The 19,044-nt window shown below is 39.2% G+C and overlaps 3 protein-coding genes across 6 annotated transcripts; all 3 read right to left on the bottom strand.

Annotated features, from left to right (window-relative positions):
- Positions 1-4,334: 4,334 nt before the first annotated feature.
- On the bottom strand, positions 4,335-6,277 carry LOC121980196 (la-related protein 6C-like). Its single transcript, XM_042532152.1, has 9 exons — positions 5,912-6,277; positions 5,761-5,842; positions 5,576-5,670; positions 5,428-5,499; positions 5,256-5,335; positions 5,093-5,174; positions 4,982-5,029; positions 4,838-4,906; positions 4,335-4,748 (listed from the first exon to the last, which is right to left on the bottom strand). The coding sequence occupies exons 1-9, from the start codon at positions 6,275-6,277 to the stop codon at positions 4,335-4,337; spliced, it is 1,308 nt and encodes a 435-aa protein (XP_042388086.1).
- Positions 6,278-8,295: 2,018 nt separating this feature from the next.
- LOC121982509 (protein FAR1-RELATED SEQUENCE 5-like) lies at positions 8,296-16,677 on the bottom strand. Of its 4 annotated transcripts, XR_006112120.1 has the most exons (5): positions 16,262-16,677; positions 13,611-13,847; positions 9,905-12,332; positions 9,372-9,709; positions 8,296-9,241 (listed from the first exon to the last, which is right to left on the bottom strand). XR_006112120.1 is itself a non-coding variant. In XM_042535628.1 (4 exons), the coding sequence occupies exons 1-4, from the start codon at positions 16,304-16,306 to the stop codon at positions 9,636-9,638; spliced, it is 2,784 nt and encodes a 927-aa protein (XP_042391562.1). In that variant the 5' UTR covers positions 16,307-16,677; the 3' UTR covers positions 8,296-9,635. The 4 variants fall into 4 exon arrangements, 3 of the variants coding, with proteins under 3 accessions (XP_042391562.1, XP_042391565.1, XP_042391566.1); XM_042535628.1 differs by having other exon boundaries at positions 8,296-9,709; XM_042535631.1 differs by lacking the exon at positions 16,262-16,677 and adding an exon at positions 15,375-15,901 and having other exon boundaries at positions 8,296-9,709.
- A 1,164-nt stretch (positions 16,678-17,841) lies between these two features.
- On the bottom strand, positions 17,842-18,522 carry LOC121982517. The gene is made up of 2 exons (XM_042535646.1): positions 18,233-18,522; positions 17,842-18,106 (listed from the first exon to the last, which is right to left on the bottom strand). The coding sequence occupies exons 1-2, from the start codon at positions 18,505-18,507 to the stop codon at positions 18,049-18,051; spliced, it is 333 nt and encodes a 110-aa protein (XP_042391580.1). The 5' UTR covers positions 18,508-18,522; the 3' UTR covers positions 17,842-18,048.
- Between the last annotated feature and the right edge of the window lie 522 nt (positions 18,523-19,044).

Raw genomic sequence — 19,044 nt, 5'->3', positions numbered from 1 at the left:
CAAACTACATGTATGGCTGGGTTCAACCTAATCTAGGAGCCTGGACTTAATAGGAGTACCCGGATCTTTGGGCGCTAGGAAGTCCTTTTTCCAGTCAATTTGCAGCTTCGATTTCCTATACCATAGAGTTAATAAGCATACTATAAATTAAAATTATTAATTAGATCATCTCTTACTAAGACCAAGATCTAGTGTTGGTCTTAACTTAGACTTCCCAAATGGATCTAAGTTGAACCAGCGCCTGCATCCCCACTAAGGCTCACCCTTGGATCTCTCTCTTCTAATGCTCACCTCACTTACCAATTGCAAACTTACTCAACTCTTGACTCACTAGGTCTTCCTGCCAAATGTCTCATCTGGATTTCGGCTAGTTGTCAAGTCCAACATATCCAACTAGACTTCCTACCAGATATCAACCTATCTAGATTTCTTGCTAGTTATTAGATCATCTCTCATCAAGTTTTTTAGTCCTGCACACTTGGTAAACAACTTAGAACACAACAACATCTAACTTTAAACCATTTGTCATACATCAAAATTTGAGTTTGATTATTAGTGCTAACCTCACCAACAATATCAATGGACATTGTTGGAGCAATCTAGGTGCCCTAGGTTTTGATGTTTGAGCAAAAGTTTAAGTTATATTTATTGTTGTATTTGATACGTAATATGAGTGTGCAGGATACAGGTATAACAAGAAAAGTCCAAGTATGATCTTGGCAAAGGAGAAAAGCCCAAGAGAAGTTTTGGCAACTTAAGTCCAAGTGTGATTTGGCAATGGTTGATGTCTCGGAGGTGAGGAGCCTCTTGGCAGAAGACCCGACAACTAGGACAAAGTCAAAGGAAGTTCCAGATGACAAGGCGTGAAGGATGGGGAGACATCTGAGGGGCGCAAGGCTAATGGAGGAGGCTAGAAGGCTAGGTCCAGGTTGGTCGTGCAACGACGAGTACTACATGAATGTCCTGGGGGGGGGGGGGTTTAAACGCTAGGGTTAGGATTTTATTTGTCGACTTACAACTAGACCAGTCGACTGGGCTAAAGCATAGAATATTTCTGTGCCTGACGATTGTGAAAATAATAAAATGATATTGTAGTAGTCGACTGATGTTTTCATCAGTCGACTGGTATCGAGCCGTTGACATGTAACAATCAAATTACATAAAGGGTAGTCGACTGGTAGACAGGGTTTTCCAACCCTTAGCATATATAACCAAGACTCTGGAGCTTTGTTTGGGTTGACGAAATAGACTTAGTTAAAGTCTATTAGAAGTCTCCTAAGTACTCTAAGCTCTTCTTGTGATATAAGGGTTTTTAGATCAAGGATGTGGTGAGGTTTCTCCACCGAGAAGAAGGTTTAAGCTAGCCGGAGTTTTTCAGAGAATCATCCATCTATGCATTGGGATCGTCCACCTTACAGACAGTAGTGGAGTAGGAGGTCTAATTTTCGAACTACGTTAAATGAACGTGTATTGGTTTGCTTCTTGTTTATCATTTTCTAGGGCTAGCTTCCTTTTGTTTGTTAGTATTTTTGCTTCTGCTGTAACTAACAATTGTAGGAAGCTATTCATCCCCCTCTAGCGGACGTCAAGACCCCAACAGGTGCAATAGACAAATTGATTTCTAAATTAATAAAATTGAGAAGTTTATCCTTCTTTATACGCCAATTGGCATTTTTGGACAGTCTTTCTTCATATGATCTTTTCTCTTGTAGAAGAAATAGGTGGGCTCCTTATACTATTTTTTATGCTCCTTATGACCAAAAATATCCCAAAATCTGTGGTTTGTTTTCCCTTTTCTTTATTATTGATCCTCATTTACTTTTTACTCGAACATTGGGAACTAGATGCTAAGTGAGCACTTTCAGGTGTGTCACGCTTTAATCTCTCTTCCTAGCTCTTGCACGAATTAAACTATAAGCTCATTTAATACTCACTTTTCCTTTTGAGTATTATAAGAAATCTTAAAAGTAGTGAATCGTATAAGCAGAGATATCAAGATGAAATACACTAACATATACTCAGACATTTTGAGTTTAAGTGCTTTTAGACTTATGTAGATATTAGACATCTTCATAATAGACTCTCTTATGTTTTCTTTGCCATTATACTTCATAATTATCAACTTTGGTAGAAGTGTGTTAGTCTCAACTTTTTCATTTGCCATGAAACAATCTGTTAATTGGTTGAGAAAACTCTTAGCATTCTCTCCCTTAGTTATTGAGCCTTTAATTGGTGTCAGAATGGAACCCTCATGATATTTAGACATATGCAATTTAATCGCTCTCACTTTTCAAATTCAATCATCTTCTTTATAGTGGTAGCACTAGTCAGGGGTGTAGGGCAATCATGCCTCAATGCATAGTTTTAATTCATACAGCCTAAAACTACAATCACATGCTATTTCCATTCAGTAATATTTAAGCTAGTTAGTGTATGAATGTTATTAATACTAACAATTACAGATTGCAATGAAATTAAAGAGAAAAAATAATGTAAGCTTACGATTTACTTATGACCAAGAATATGTATAACTAACTACAAGTAATAGATCATGCAAATAAAATAAAATTTTTATATAAATGAGCTCTTTATGAGATAGTAAATATAATATAATATTTTATTTTGTAAACTAAAATATAATTTGTTAGCGGTATTCTTTAATCTAACTCAAACTTTAATTGACCACATAATGAGTTTTCCTTTGGGTCGATCCATATAACGCATAATTCGATACTTTATATAAGTTATAAATTGGTTCATAGCTTACAATAAATTTAATCTGATACGCAGTATGTCTTCTTATGGGCAGACATATTTTGTGTATGATCTGAACAAAAATAAATTTTGTTCCTTAGTTATAGGCTACCCTTAATCATATATCTGACATAAATCTAATTTTTCTTTGGATGAATTACTCTTAGCACAGATATATGTCTATCAACATAAAATGTACTAAATCTATCTAATGCGCCTTCTTTTGGGTCTACACAGTAGTTTAATTTAGTAGCATGTATGTAAATTGACCTAAGAAAATCCAAGGAACTTTAATTGAACAGATAAATTTGTTGTGATTTAACGTTGTAATTGATTAGAAAAAAATCTTAATCGATCGACAACAAGAATTTATCATGGCTTAAAGCTATCAATCGATTGTTAAAATAACTTCAATCAATTGACTTGATCGATGCCAATCACTTTTGTGTCTGATCGAACCATGTAATCGATTGAAAATCATCCTTTTATTTGATCTAAACGTCCTAATGGATTGGTAAAATTCACTAATCGATTGGTATCAATTGAATCTATTGGGTCAATTGATTTCCATCAATTCTGTTAGTAAACTTAAGCTTGGTAATCAATTGTCTGACTAAGGCAATCAATTACACCATTACGATTTAACCTAAAATTAGATCAAACGCGACGATTTTCAGTAAAGAAAATGGTGGTTCACTGCTATTCTTCGTGTTCTTTGTGAAGAACATGAAAACCCTAATCTTTCCTAGGTTTTCAATACAAGAGTTTCAACGATCACAAGTTAGGAAAACCTAAAACAAAAGATCGATGAAGAACCTAAACTCTATTGTCATGAAATCAAAAAATACAATCCATCATCTAGTTTCAACAATTAGCATGACATAACAAAGTAAAAACATAAGAACAATGATAAATAACATAATTGAAGGGTCATAATTGCCCATGTCCTATAGCATCATCTAAGAACCCAATATCTTTCCGGAAGAAGAAGAAGTAGAATCAATTGAAGAGAAATCTTATGAGGGATTTAGGGTAACGGTACCACAAACATTTATCAATGGGGAATGAGGATTCTATCAAATGCTCTAATTCAACGGAGATCTCTTCCTTATATAGGAATGAAATCCGTTATCAACCCATAGATAATAACGAATTGGACTAAAAAAATACTACATATTAAACTTATATCTAATAATCTGAAACCTAATAACCTTATACATGCTTTCATTTCGCTCGAAAACATTCTCCAAATATAGAATACAAGATGGATATTTCTTTTTCCAAGCTGCTCAAATTTGATTTTGATTCCCCTAAGAAACAAAAGACTAACTTCATCACCATGCAGCTGATTCAAGTACAAATTTATTAGCAAAGTGTAGCTTGTGAAAACTCTCGTAATACAAACGGATCGATCGATCGATCAAATTATTCAAAAAGAGCAGTTCAGATCAAGATCATGATATCAGATCTATAATTCTACTTCAGTTACTGCATCAGCTAGTGATTACAAACAGCTAGCTAGCTGGCCTCCCAGAGCAAAAGCTGCAGCTAGCGCCGGCCGGCCGACCGACCGGCCATCCTCATGGCCCGACGGGACCAAGAGTACTCGTCGTCGCCGGAGACGGCTTCCCCCGCCCCATCGTAAACCCGCGCGTGCCGTCGGGCATCCGGGGGCTTTGCGGGCAGCCTAGCTTGCTCATTGCCTCCCCTGCTTGGCCGCCGCCCTGCCCCAGCGCCTTGCCTCCTCGCCCCCTCCCCCAGCCTTTCCGAGCCCCGTTCTGGCTCTCCTCGTTCTGCGCCAAAGTAAACCAGTCAGTCCGCGGCGGCCGCCGCCGCAAACAGCACCGAGCTAGTCGACTTACGCTGTGATCGGGGGGCACTTGATCGCCGCGAGGAGACCCGGCCAGAGTTTGGGAAGAGGACGACTGTTCATCGTCGGAGAATATGTCGAAGTGATCGAAGTCCAGCTTCTTGTTCCTGATCACAGATTTTGGCTGCACACAGAGTTGTAATTTCTAAATTCCATTGTTAAAAATTATCCCAAAAAAGAAGAAGAAGAAGAGGAAAATGGAGAAGAGATTACAGAGCATCGTAGCATCGTTCTCACTCGAAGGCCCTTTCTCCAGTTCCTCTCATCGTTCAACTTCTCGACCTGCATAATCAACGAAGAACATCTAACGGCCTTCTCAATTAATGCTCCAACAACAATCTGTGAATCGACTCATACCGCCTTCTCAGCTTGATCCGTGCTCTCGTACTCCACCAGCGCATGCAGCTTCATTCAGAAAATTAATTCACAGTCATTTTGAAGAGATCGAAAACCATTAAACACGAATACCTTATTGCTGATCAGCACATCATTCTTGGAGCTTCTCGCTGAGTTTGGCTCCTGAGGATGGCATATCCTGATGTTCTTCACGCTAGTAAAGATCAAAATCATGATGATTATGATTCATTTTTCCCCCTATTTTAAGTGATGAAGAAGATCGATTTATGTTTACCACCCAGCGACGCTGAATATTTTTTCAAGGTTCTGGCGCGAGTAATCCTCTGGCAGATTCTCTACCACAACAGTACGAGACTACAAACAAGTGAAGAAGAAGAAGAAGAATCAATAATATTGCATAATTTTTTTTTAAAAAAATAATAAAATATATATTTTCCATTGCTTACTTGGAGCTCCTCTTTGTCTCTTTCAGTGAAAAGTTGCTTGCGTTTGATCTTCTTGCCATCCTCGCTAAGAACCTACAAAATTAACATGAAATTCTATATATACTCATTAAAATGGTATAAAAGATTTGAAAAGAAGTTAAATCCTCACAAGCTTAGAGGAGGTCTTGAGGGCTTTAATGAGCGTGTAGTTATTGACATCAAGAGCTTTTATCTTTTTCCAAGAAGCAACCACTGACATTGGCACTGGATCAAGAAAATTATATATGATCATTTAATTAGACCAATTGAAATAATATATAACTGAAAAATCAAAATGTGTATATATATATTCACCATATCCTTCTGGATCTTTGTTCATAATCTTCATTAGGAAATCATTTGCAACCAGATTGGTATCGCTGAACTGGTACTCCACCTGTGATTCGGATTGCAAAAATCAATTAAACATGTGTACTTTTTTAATAAGTCACAAAATGATCAGAACCTGCTTTACTATCTTTTGAGCTAGATCGCTGCTGTTCTTTGGGCTTGCTGCCGCGCCTTTGCCGTAGAAATCCGGAACGAAGTGAGTGGATTCTTGGTCTGCGAAGTAGAACCATTCTGGTCCCAATGAGCCGCCGCCGCCGCCGCCATTGCCGCCGTTGAAGAACTGGAGGTAGGGGTAGAAGCACCCTCCTGGTAAGGAAGACGGCGGCGCGGTGGCGACCGCCGGCAAGTGCGACCGCGGCACGAACTCCGGCGCGTGGACATTCAGCTTAAACCTTGGGCTCAGAGCACCCGCCTCCGTCGTCGTCTCTTCCTCCACCACTTCTTTGATCTTCTCTTCTTCTCCTCTGGTTTCTTGCGCCATTAAATTTGTTTTTTTTTCCTGAATCTTATTAATTTTTTTTCAGGGTGTTCTTCGATTGCCTCTTTAAGTAGTGTTGTTCTCCACTTCTTTCTCATGGAGTTTGTGGTGAAAGGAATTTTCGAGACTAATTCCTCCTAATTTCACTCGATCTTCTTCCCACAATTCCTCTCACTTCGACACATTTTCGGCCAGATTGAATTGCCAGAATAAAATGGTATAATATAATATTTATTTCAAAAAATAAATTTTAACACGAGCAAATAGCTAGCAATAAAATATCCTCAAAATTAAGATATAATATTAAATAAATTTTCCTTGGTATATTAGACAGCAATTCCTGTTTTAATAGGAAGGAAGTTTGATGATGTGTCGGCTTTGGGTTTTGTTCTGCTAATCTTGAAAATAGATGGTCTTCTTTTCTAATTTATTTATTGGATAAATTCAAAACACACTTATGTGTATTTATTGGATAACGTTGAACTGGAGTGATGCAGAGGGCAGTTTAGGAGTTCAATATTTTTTAATTGTGTGTTTCATTTAGAAGAAATTTTTTTATAAATTTATCATAGTTGAGATTTAAACCATGAATACCTGAATAACAACTTAAACACTCTGCCGCTGCATCATAGTAATATTTTTTTTATTTGTTCTCTTAAGTGTTTTACGATTATATATATCACATCCGTGAGAGCATTTGCATGCTTAATGAGAAAGGGCTCTCCTTGTTTCAATCTGTAAGTGGCGATGAAACTTTTGGTGGGATTGCTTCAAAATTGGATCTTTTTTTCCATGGAACAAATAATATTATCCCAAGTAAACCTTATACGATCTTGTATGTATGCGTGTTCTTGAAACAAAAATAGTGATCTTTGAGCCTTGTAATTAAGAGTGATGAAAGCATTAATGCTATTCTTTTCCAGAATTTCATCAGATTTCTTCCTTTTTTTAGAGTTTTATGAGATTGATCAAGTTCGACTAAAAATAATATTAAGTTGATTTATGTTAGAAAAAAAAATCATATATATATCCATAATGATATAATATTATAATATTGGGCTTAAGTCCTCAATTTATTTTTAAGATGTAGTATTAATCCCATAAAGATATTTTTCATAAACTCATTTTTTTTTATGTATTTCTAATTTGGGATTTTGATTATATTTTTAATAATTTATTTCAATATACTGGAATAATTATAGTTTTTGCTGCTATAATAGTATATTAGAATAAAGATATTTTTGAGATGGAAAAAATAGGAAAAATAAAATAAGCTCCTTTTTGATATAATTCCAATAGGCAAAAGAGGGATACTTTGTTACTTGAAAAAGGCGGGCACTTTTAACATTAGCACAAGCTTGGGAGGAATTCACGGCGGCTACTTAAAATTTTGATTTTTATGTGCCCAAAAGAGCAAAGACACGATTTTTATCTCACTCTCTTGGTTTCAGGGGCCGACCGTGCCTGCTGCATTCGACAATCGACAATCGACAATCGACAAACCCTATAGAATGCTGCCAAAACAAGTGATGAACAGCTCTGCAAAAAGAGAAGAGAAGGCGAGACAAGGATGAAGGTTTTGGTGGAGGTGCTAACAGGAAGGTTGTTCCACGTCGAGCTAGGTGGAGGATGTTATGGTGGAGAACTTGAAGAAAGCCATCGCTGCCGTTGGGGAGGAGAAGATGCCGCTGGAGCAGCATGTGCTTCTCGTGCTCAGCAATGGCCGCCTGCTGGCTGACGACGGCTCTGCCCTCGCCAAGGCCAGTGTGCGTGACGACTCCGTCATCTACCTCTTCTTCACCTCCATCGGAGACCCAAACTGGCTCCCATTTCTCGACTACCATGTCATTTAGATGCTCTCTCTTTTCTTCTGTACGTGGTTTTATGGATCGCGAATTGGTTTGTTAAAAATAAATGATCGTCGCCGGCGGTGTAGTTATCCCAGTGTATGTCATCGGCGGTGGGGCAGACAGTTGAGAGGGGCACGGATGCTAAGCTCCGACTGCCAGATCAGCAAAATCTAATGAATATGTTTTATCAATTTATGATAATAATAAAAATAACAAATTGATTTTTGTCCGATGCTAACTCATATAACATTTAATCCTACCCGTCCAATACTAATCGTATCTGACGGTCCTGATTCCCGATCCGTGTGCTCCGGGATCAGCTATAAGCGAAGCGATAGCTGCCGGCGTCCGGGGCTGCGAAGAAGGGGACTTCTAGGAGTAGCATGGCTGGCCTCCAGTACCCGTCGGCCGGATCGTGCAGTTCTTAAAGGCCGGCAAGTACGCTGAGCTAGGTGGCGCCGGCACCCCCGTCTACCTCCCCGCCGTGCTGGAGTACCTCGCAGCTGAAGTTTGCGTTTCTTAAGTTTCCTTTCACAGTTTAGGGTTCAAAAGGGGAATTCTTGTCGAATCGATTCATGATGATCGATGCCCGCTGTTGATGTTTTCTTCAGGTGCTGGAGTTGGCGGGCAGTGCGGCGCGGGACAACGAGAAGACTCGCATTGTGCCGCCGCACATCCAGTTGACGGTGAGGAATGACGCGATGAGCTAACGAAGCTGCTGGTCTCCGTCACCATCGCCAGCGGCGGCGTGATGCCTAGCATCCACAACCTCCTCCCCAAGGCCTCCAAGCCTTCCGGCGCTGGCGACGACGAGAGCTGAGCCTTTGGCGGTCGCAAATGTTCTTCCTTCTATTCATCAGGTCATCTAAGATGGCGACGTGCTCTCTCCAAATAGATCAGATGTACAGATTCGATGCTCTGGCTGCTCTGTTTATGGTCGTTTTGTACATTGAAGAAGAGTTTTGGCATGGAAAAAATCACTCTTTTACCGAGTGTAACTTCGATGGCGAAGATGGCGATCGCAGTGGATCGAACCATTCTTCCTTTTATAGACCAAAAAGATGAATGACAATAAGAACTAGTACTTCACAATTTGTCGGTTGGTGTTCATTTATATCTAAAATTGCAGAAAAAAAGTTGTAAAGAGCAGGTGCTACAGATTAGGCTTGCTTTGGATGATTAAACAAAGCAATACTATCAACCAGTTAAATTAAATTGACAAAAATAAAAGAAAAGAAGGAACTTACACAAATCATGTGAACCAATGAAGGAACCAAGTCTGAATTTGATCCCCCAAAACCATCTGTTCGCCATTCTAATCATCAGTAAACGAATTTTTCAGCTACAATAAATATCCATTTAGACAAATTCTTGTTGCTTGTAAAATGAGCTAAATTGATTACCAAATCTTGGCAGACAAACATGTTTAAGCATAAACTAAATAAGCATGATAAAAATCCTGCCCTACATAAGTGTACAAGATTAGTAAAATACACCATGGGATCGTATCGTCACAATTCTGGTGGCCCGGATGAGAATTGACCCCAACACATGGTTGGGTGAGACTGTCTGGAACCTAGAAATCCTGCACGAAGAAAGATATTTAATAAAACATGCAAACAATGGTGGAGGAACCGTTTCAGATACATTGTAATGTAAGTTGACTTAGATTGAACGAGTTAAATACATCATAATTATTAAAAGAAACGTAGCAATTAAAATCCTATACAACTATTTCTGAACTATACTATCAAAGTGAATGCACTGTTTTTGTATTTACCGTGTGATGTGCTGTCTACAAATATTGCTTGATTTGTTTTATCATACTGCAGGCTTTCAGGTACTCCACTTTCAACTGGATTTTGTAGTCGATCAGATGGAGCAGATATTACAGAAGTTGTTTCTACAGATCTCGTCTGTAAAAATTGTTCAATCTGATTATTGAGTAGTTCTGCTTGGCCTTCGAGAAATGCATATGAATCTAAAGATTTAGCCGCATGTGCTGCAGCTAGACCAAAAATGCGGCATAAAATGTTACAGCGATTTGTTACCGAGGACTGAGGATCACCAAAAGAGAGAGCTAGGTTTTGACTTAACTCACTGTTCTTAGCATCCTTTCTCCATCTTTTCAAGATGTACTGTGATGGGATCTCTTTAATATTTCTTGTATCTAGTACTTTCAACACATGGCAACATTGTATCCCAAGAAATTCAAATTTTTTGCAACTGCATGTGGCAGAACCATCTACAGAATCAAATTTCACCAAATGTTCTTTAGGTTTCTCATCGACTATAACGTTGTATTGAGATATCGTGCCAACTTCACCTAAACTATATAACATACAATCCATGTATGATTCAAACTCCCTTTCAAACATTCTGTAGGCAGCTGGAGTGTAAGCATTTGCAGCCTGCTTCAGCATGCGCATAGAAGGTGGCTTCTTTGTATTCAAACTAGCACTAAAATCAGCTTGTATCTCTGCAGACCTTTTCTCAGATAATATTTTCTCATAATTTTCAAAAAAGGACAGAAGGTCAGTCTCAGCGGTCAAATATTTCTTCAATTCGGTACCAATACTCTCTTTCTGTTGGGCACTTTTCATATCTGCATAAAATGCTTCCCGTCCATATACAAGCGACCATTTTTCCCTTTCCTCAAATAACTGACCCAACCATTCATTTTCTTTAAGTTCATACTTTCTGCACATAGCCTCCCATTCTCTCAAGAAATCTTCTTCATCTTCAAAGTCAAATAAGCATCGGCTAAAATCATATCCAAAAGTTTTTGATCCATGGAATGCTTGACTTAGTTGCATGACAGCATTTTGATATATATGCCAAATGCAGAATCTATGTACTGTACCTGGCCAAACTGCAGCTATTGCTTCGCTTATAGCTGCTGAACGTTCTGTTAAAATTGTTTTAGGTTGTTTCCCACTCATTGCTGCCTTGAAACTCTCAAACAACCACTTCACCGAATCTGTGTTTTCATCATACAGTAGCGCAGAACCAAATATGATAGTTTGGTGATGATGATTTACACCAGTAAATAACACAAATGGCCTACCATAACCAAGTATTTTGTAGGTAGTATCAAAGAATACAACATCACCAAAGTAACAAAAATCCATCATAGATTTTGCATCCGCCCAAAAGAAGTTTGATAAATCATCATCTTTGTTAACTTTTATGGCGTAGTAGAATGATGGGTTATCTTCCTGCATCTTTTGTAAATACTCCAATGTGGCCCCAGCATCACCAACCTGAATAGCCTTAATACGCTTGGTTGGAAGATGGTTTTTCTTATCAGCAGAAAGCAAGGTGCAATGTTGACGAGATTGTACTTGCTTATTGTCTGCATTCTCTGCAGATTCATCAGCCATTTCTGCAGCACGATCTAAACCATTATCTGCAGTCTGAGATATCAAGTTCTCAGTAGAAAGAGAAGCTTCTAGCTGATGGTTATGATATGTAACAAATTCCGTTACTTGATACTTGCCACTAGGCGTTATTCGAATGACCATACAGGCAGGACAACCTGTTCTGAATTCGGGACGGGGCTTCTTTACCCTCTTTGCTCCTTTTTTCTGCTCACGAAAGCCTTCTCGTGAACAAACAAACATCCTTCTTGTTATCGCATTTTCTGCATTGACAGTCACACTTGCTCTTCGAACACTGAATCCTAACCTACCAGCATACATGTTGTAGAATTCATAGGCATCATCCTCAGTTTCAAACTCTGGTGTTGTCACAGTATCATCTGTCAGATCTGCTCTAGCAACTCGAGCCTTACGCCTGAGTTTTTTTGCCCTCAATGTATGGATTGTAGACACAGTTGCTATCTGATGGTTGTGGTTCGGTGCAAATTCAGTCACGCGGTACTTTCCACTAGGTGTGAGCCTGATGGTCATGCATGCTGGGCAACCAATTCTTGTTTCAGGTCTTGGACACTTAGCCTCTTTTGCACCTTTTTTCTTTTCTCGAAAGCCTTCCCTTGAGCACACAAACGTCCTCCTAGTGATGATATTTTTTGATGTCCACAATGTTGATCTCCTGACTATAAAACCCACGTTCTCTGCATATGCATTATAAAACTCATATGCATCATTCTCACTGTCAAACAACATATCAATCCTTGGTACCCATCTCACGTTACTGCCATCCCCTACTTGCATAGAATCAGTACTTGCCATGTCCATCACCTTCTCCTGCTCAACCATATGAAATTCGTATAAAATTTCCACAACTAATTGATACAATAAATAATAACAAATTAGAATAGTCTAACTAAGACAGATATATACTGCATTTAAAGGTATAGAAATAACATTAGATCAATGCATAATGCATCAGCAGTATGCAAACAATTAAGCATATGACTAAATCGCAATTGTGAATTAACTACTTAACATGAATCTAGTCATAGAAATATAATTTAACTGCTAATCCATTACATTAGATTTAAACATAAATAGTTCTAGTTAACTTCCTTACTAAGTATTTTATTGCTAAAGAGATTAGTCGATTTAAACTTGGAATCTAACTTACTGTAGGAGAACCAATTCAAGATTAGAAAAATATATGATTGCATATGCTACAAGGCGAAAAGAATGCTACAATTGATTGCACATTTTTGATTTTTCATTCAGGGACAAAACATGTTTAATAAAAGATATGTTATATAAATCACAAAAAGGGATCAAACATTTTATATGTGATCAATTCCGACACCTCCTCTATAGTAAAATGTTACAAAAGAACGTGTTATAAAGCACAAAAACGGATAAACATTTTATATGTTATCAGTACCTCCTCTATATCAAAATGTTCCATCATCATAAATTGTCCCAAATTAATTTAAAGTTTAATGCATAGACAATACGAGAGAGAACAAGTGCCTTATAACGCATCTCTATCATCACATAGTTTAACACATTTGTTGATCACAATTTCCACAGCAAATATTACAAGAAGCTGCATACAAAAAAAAAGTTGCCTTCCACATAGCAAGTAGAATGTTAACCCATTTGGTTCATGAAGGCTAATAAATAAATACGGATTCATCATTGTTTCTTCTTCTTGTTTTGCTCCTTATGTTAAAACAAATTTGTCAATGGTAATATGATTGACCATATTCTAAAAGCAAAAGGCCCTGTTTACTTGCGTTGAAAGGAAAGAAAGGAATCAGAGAGAAGGGAAAGAGTGGATTCATGGAATGAAAGGAGAGAGAGGAAATACGGTAAAAACTTGATTATTACCAAGTGTGGAAGGGTCTTTCTCTACGCAATTCACTCCAAATAATCAAGGAAATTTTGCTTAGATCCCCTCATATAATTTGCAAGAGGGGCATATAAGATATTCTTTTAGGATGTAGCTCCTAAATGACTTATTTTCCATGAATGAAATCATGCTTTTGGTATATTCCTAACAGTTTATCTAGTGGATCAATAAAGAAATACGAAATAATCAAATAATAAAGGGTAAACCTTTTGGCAATTATTCTGCATGGATGAAATCTCTGAAGCTGATGGAATAGGTGGTTGAGCAGCCCAGGGTGTGGCCGGAGACAACAAAACAACAGGCCGTGTCCATGTATGCAGTAATGGTTGTAATGTAGTTGGATGACCACCAGAACTACCATGTGCAGATGTGATAGGCTTCAAAGGAGTAAAAACTATGGCTGGGGCAACAAAAGTCTTTTTATCACTCTTCATGCTGTAAAACTGCAAACATAGATCAGGAACATATATTATCTCTGCCTCTGCAGAAAGCAGTAATTTCAACTACACAAATATCTCTGCGCATAGTAAAATTATTAATTATTCAACCATATACTCTACACTTGGAACTAAAAATATATGTATAATTTCTTAAAGATAAGCAAACATGATGTTGTGCAGTTAGGTAATGGAATGCACCATATCTAAAACATATAAACCACAACATTTTGACTTTGGATTATTGTTTAAAATACCAGTACCTACTGCTATGAAGATTTGTCAAGTATATACATCCAAGAAGCAAAAAAAAAAAAAAAAAACTTAGAACAAGATGTAATCTAACTTGCGCCAATGCAATGTTTGATTTACAAAGTCTCTCGGCCCCATGAAACAAGGAGATACCTCAGAAGTCTAGTTCAATTTTGCTTGGTTATATCATCTTATTCAATCAAAAAATAAAGCAATTTTGCTTTGTGCACAGTTTTATAGAACTTTACCAAGGGACACAAAATATCAACTGAATATGGAAAGTACTGATCCTACCTAAATTTTCTGAGACAACTTGAAATTATCAAAGACTATATCATTAGACTGGAATGACTATTACTGGATATGATTAAAATTTACAATAGTCAACACAAATATCTATGCCGAATACAAAACAATGAAAAATATACTGTTTAAACTGAAGTGTATGCCAGAAGAAGTGATGCTCCGATGGTCGTTATGATAACCTAGATTCATAGAGGAAGTTGTCTTGGTTCATAAGCTGTATGAATTTCTGCCACTCGCTTCTTTTAGGCAATCAGGAGCTACAAGGTTGAGGCCTAGTAAGTTTTGGTTACTTCACCATTGAGCCCACGTTTGACAATACTGAAGTATTGTGAAGAGGGACTATAAACTGAACTCTGCAGTGTATACCGTGGATACTGTGAACACCTCTGCAGGCCAGGAATATAGTCTGCTCCTGTCAAAATTGTTTTTTTTTTTTTTTTAATTTCATGTAACTGCCTACCAACTCCACGTCTTCTCTAATCTTCCCACGACAAACCCAGTGTCCATTTTTCTTTCTTTCTTTTTTTGGTAATAGATTGTTTTTCGCACCGAGAAATATCTCCACTGGGCCTATATATCCTGAAAACGACATTTATGTTCCGTTCTCGGCGTTGACGAGAGGCAGCAATGATCTAGTAATCGATCAAGAGGGATACAATCAGATAGATACACGGGGAATCAATTGATTGAATTCCTCAAGCTCATTTCACGAGCACTGATTCCGCTTTTGCAGTTGCTATAACCTAACGATCACGTTCGAACGAACTCAAGCACGGTAAGACTTATGTTCTTTCATTGACAACCAAAAGCGAAAAAACCCCACTGATATAGAAAAACAAGGATCAATTTCTAATTTATTTTAACCAAATCACAAAGAAAACACTAACCCTAAATGCATAAACAGGGGAACGGAGGGCGAATACACAATCGCATATAGGCACAGAGGGGGCAGAGATCGAAGGGTCCGGAAGGTACCTCGGAGGGTTCGATCGGAAGCCGTCGCCGGCCGTTTCAACGCCGCCACGGCGACGAGAACGCGGAAAGGGAGCGGTGGAGGAGTTCTCTGGATCTTACACCGGGGCAGTTTGGGGAGAGGACAAAAGGGAAAGGAAGGTGGAGGGATTGGGGTGGTGGATTTGGGTAAATCTTATTCGTGCTCTTCCAGCAATTATAGTGAGTTCAAGTTCGGGTGGGGCTGCAAAGCGGGTCGGATTCATTCGGCACTGATCCGAACCTTGTGTAAGTTGGATAAAGAAATATCGCCTCCAACGGCCCAATAAAGGCCCACAATCCACTGCAAGCCTATGTTTCCCTCCGGCTTCACTTCCCGCATCATCGACCGTCCATTGTCATCTCACCGCTTGTCGATCGGCACTCTTTTCTCCGGCGACGAAGAGCGGGAGAGGAAGAGACGAGAGGCCGAGAAGATGACCCACGCACCGCCGGCAGGCCGGACCTCCGCCGCCGCCGCTTTCTCCCAGATCAAAACTCAAGCGCCCCCCCCCCCCCCCCCCCCAACTGTGGATCTGTCTCCTTTTTTCCATATCCAAGGAAAGTCGGCACTGCTTGGGGTCTGAGGAAGGAAGTTGGAAGCGATCCGCCTCCTTTTTGCATAATCAGCACATGTGCTCGACATCGAGGCTCTCATAGGCGAGCGCGGTGAGAAGGTGCCATCGGGCAGGTTGCCCTCGAGGCCCCCTGAGTGGAGATCATCAGACCTCATGAAACGGATGAGTTCGATAGGCGATTTGTGAAAACTGCTGCCGTTGTGGATGGCATCGGTCGAGATCGCGAGGTGGAGAGTCCAAGATCAGTTTCGGCCGTTGTGGCTCCCAATGCAACAGCCAACGAGAGGATCTTACCAGAATCATTTCCCCAGACAGCAGGGGATCAGCATTGGACAACATCTCCAAAGTAACTCTGAAATGGAGAAGAAAGACACAGCATGTTTCTCAAGTGAAGGCGTTCGGCCAGCTTCCATCGATAGGGACGCTCAGAGGATCAAAATTACATCAACAAGGTGCAATGAAGGTGATCGAGCGTCCAAAGCTGAAGCTTCTCCCAAGAAAAATGCCACTTGATTCTCCAGATATTCAAACGCATCTTTATCTGATCCATTATTATCCATTTTCCTCCCCTAATGCTTGCTTTGCTCTCGTTGCTGGTAAAATTTTAAGCTTTCTAAGCTCTATCTATCTGTAACATGTGGATTTCATTTGAACGCTTGTGTAGGTAAAACAAGCATCCACGATCTTTGTGCAAGGTCAGAATGCCCATCAAGTGCACAAGAGTACAAATATGCATGAGTAGATGAAGGGTACCAAGCAATTGAACGTCCCAAATTGAATCTCTGTTGAGCAGTCTCAAGGAAATGCTGACAAGGAGAGGTTAGAACTTCATTTTCTGTCAATCTTGTGATCTCACGTTTGCTTTTAGGAATCTTGTTTGATTGTATCTGATAAGTTTGTAGTGTTCTTTATGTTTTATATTTTGCTCCTGTTGCTGGTCTATGAATAATTTGTTTAACTTTACATGTTTCCCAAGGGCTTTGATTGGTTTCTCTGTGCATGCTTTTTGATTTGTTCAAACAATCTTGCCTTTCTGCTCCTGTTTATGTACATCATGGATGTCTACATTTATTTATTATAAAGTAAAGTGTCTCCAGAAATTTTACTAATTAGTCATCACTATCCAACACTTGCACAGCTCCCAAAAGGTTAATTAATCAATTTTTTTGACATAAACATAAAATGTGAAAATGGATTGCAGTAGATAATTAAGGGATAGATTCTTTATTTGTTATGTTCCTTTTTTTCCCAGGCTGCATTGTTTGAATGACCCGATCTCATCATAATTCTTTTGCTGATCTTAGCTAGAGTCCTAGAGTTGCTTAGTTTGGTGATGGGCAAATGCTCCCTCTAAGAACTCCTTCAAAATTGATTCAAAGAGTAATAAATGTTAGGAAAAGAACACAACTCCAATAAGTTTGCACTACTGCATTAAATTTTTTCAGCATCAGGATTTGCTGTTGGATATTCAAGGAACAGCTTTGGCCCAACAAGAAAATGCCTCATTCATGAAATTCTTCTCTTCCTTTTTAAGATTATAGAGAGGCATGGAAGTGATTCTAAAATAATTCTCTTTTCTGTATTTCTTTCAAAAGGAAGCCAATTAAAGGTAACAAATTGTCATCTTTCTAAAGAGCACTCACCTTTCAGTCTTCACTACCACTCTCAAGAAACACTGAAGGGCTTCACTTCGTGTGTTTTTATCAACTCCACATTCACTCAGTTCGACCTTGTTTAGGTAAGGTACTTGTTCCATCTATGAAACCATCTCATATAAGTAGGATCTTACTTAAATGGTGTCGGAGACTTCATCAAGATATCAATATTATTCAGATTTGCACTAATTTTAATTCGACCATTTAAATTGATAGAGATTTAAGTAGAACTCTGTTATATTTGTATATTCGTATTCAATATTATGTGCTTATCAGATTGCTGAACGAAACACATCAGGAACTTCTATGCTGCCAAAGAGGGAGCATTAGTTTATGTACACAGTAGAACACAAACGGGAAAGGAAGGTACAGATCAACTTCATTTTTTTTCCTTTATGATTTCATGACTTGAATCAGCTTTACCCTTTAGAATACGAAGGCGGCTGGAGCAAACGCTGGCACAAGTTTAGCTGCTCTATAGTACCTGGAATCCAGCAAACGGTGATCTGTTAGATACTAGATCCCAGAGAATTTAAGAACGCGCGACAAAATCTACTACAAGATTGCTTCTACTTGAGAGATTTCTAGAAATGGAAAGATAGAGAGAGACCCGTAGTCGTCCTTGAAGGAGCGGGGACGGACACTTCTGGCTGACTTGGCCCTCGACGCCTTGCGCGTCCCACCACCGCCGCCAGCGGCTGCCTTGGCCGTGGCGTCTCCGTCGGCGAACAGCGCGACGTCCTCCGAGATCGACATCAGCGACGGCCGCCACGGTGCCGCCCTCCGCCGGCTCTTCGCCGACCCGGTCGGCGCCGACGTCCGGTCCTTCGCCGCCTCCGGCCGTGGCGATCGCCAGCGACTGGGGAAGTCCAGCGAACTCATCATCTCTGGCTGGCAAGCGCTGTTAAAAATCATCAGTATGCCACGTGTTATATAGAGCGATGGAGCGCCAGTGTTCGCTCAGCGAAATCACCAAATTGCCCTTCTACTCCTAGATTCGGATAACACCGATGATCGTGATCAGCGGCTGAGATCGGTTAGTTGATTCATAAAATTCCAAAATTAAGAGCTAAAAAATAAAAATGAGCAAGCTTTGGTATTGTTTAACACTAAATCAAGCAATTTAAACACCGGATCTAAGTAATTACTGTTTGTAAATTGCCCATTTGAAACACATTTAAATTGTTCATCCATCCACATATGTGCATGTCATATTCACTCTCCATGTGAATAAAGAAGAATCAAAGATTCGAGATCCAGAATTAAAGCTACAAATCATTCATTGTATTAAACAAAGTTCACTCAAGAACGACTTAGTGCATGCCCATTGGCAAAAGCACATCGACACGCATATGCCAACCAATACAATCAATGCTTTTTCATCCAGTGTCCTAATTAAGCTTCATCACAAGCAAATACACA

Source organism: Zingiber officinale, chromosome 5A (assembly GCF_018446385.1).
Source record: "Zingiber officinale cultivar Zhangliang chromosome 5A, Zo_v1.1, whole genome shotgun sequence".
Classification (NCBI taxonomy): Eukaryota; Viridiplantae; Streptophyta; class Magnoliopsida; order Zingiberales; family Zingiberaceae; genus Zingiber; species Zingiber officinale.
This window is presented reverse-complemented; position numbering and strand designations above follow the sequence as displayed.

What these genes read in the sequence shown, in the direction of transcription:
- LOC121982517 (XM_042535646.1), bottom strand. Translation starts at nt 18,507, where the DNA reads ATGATGAGTTCGCTGGACTTCCCCAGTCGCTGGCGATCGCCACGGCCG. An exon ending in TCCTTCAAGGACGACTACGG is followed by an intron (nt 18,107 to 18,232) that starts GTCTCTCTCTAT and finishes GCTGGATTCCAG; the next exon opens with GTACTATAGAGCAGCTAAAC.
- LOC121980196 (XM_042532152.1), bottom strand. Translation starts at nt 6,277, where the DNA reads ATGGCGCAAGAAACCAGAGGAGAAGAAGAGAAGATCAAAGAAGTGGTG. An exon ending in CTCAAAAGATAGTAAAGCAG is followed by an intron (nt 5,843 to 5,911) that starts GTTCTGATCATT and finishes TCCGAATCACAG; the next exon opens with GTGGAGTACCAGTTCAGCGA. An exon ending in ATATTCAGCGTCGCTGGGTG is followed by an intron (nt 5,175 to 5,255) that starts GTAAACATAAAT and finishes GATCTTTACTAG; the next exon opens with CGTGAAGAACATCAGGATAT.
- LOC121982509 (XM_042535628.1), bottom strand. Translation starts at nt 16,306, where the DNA reads ATGTTGTCCAATGCTGATCCCCTGCTGTCTGGGGAAATGATTCTG. An exon ending in TGCAGAATAATTGCCAAAAG is followed by an intron (nt 12,333 to 13,610) that starts GTTTACCCTTTA and finishes ATGGTTGAGCAG; the next exon opens with GAGAAGGTGATGGACATGGC. An exon ending in TGTAGACAGCACATCACACG is followed by an intron (nt 9,710 to 9,904) that starts GTAAATACAAAA and finishes TTCTTCGTGCAG; the next exon opens with GATTTCTAGGTTCCAGACAG.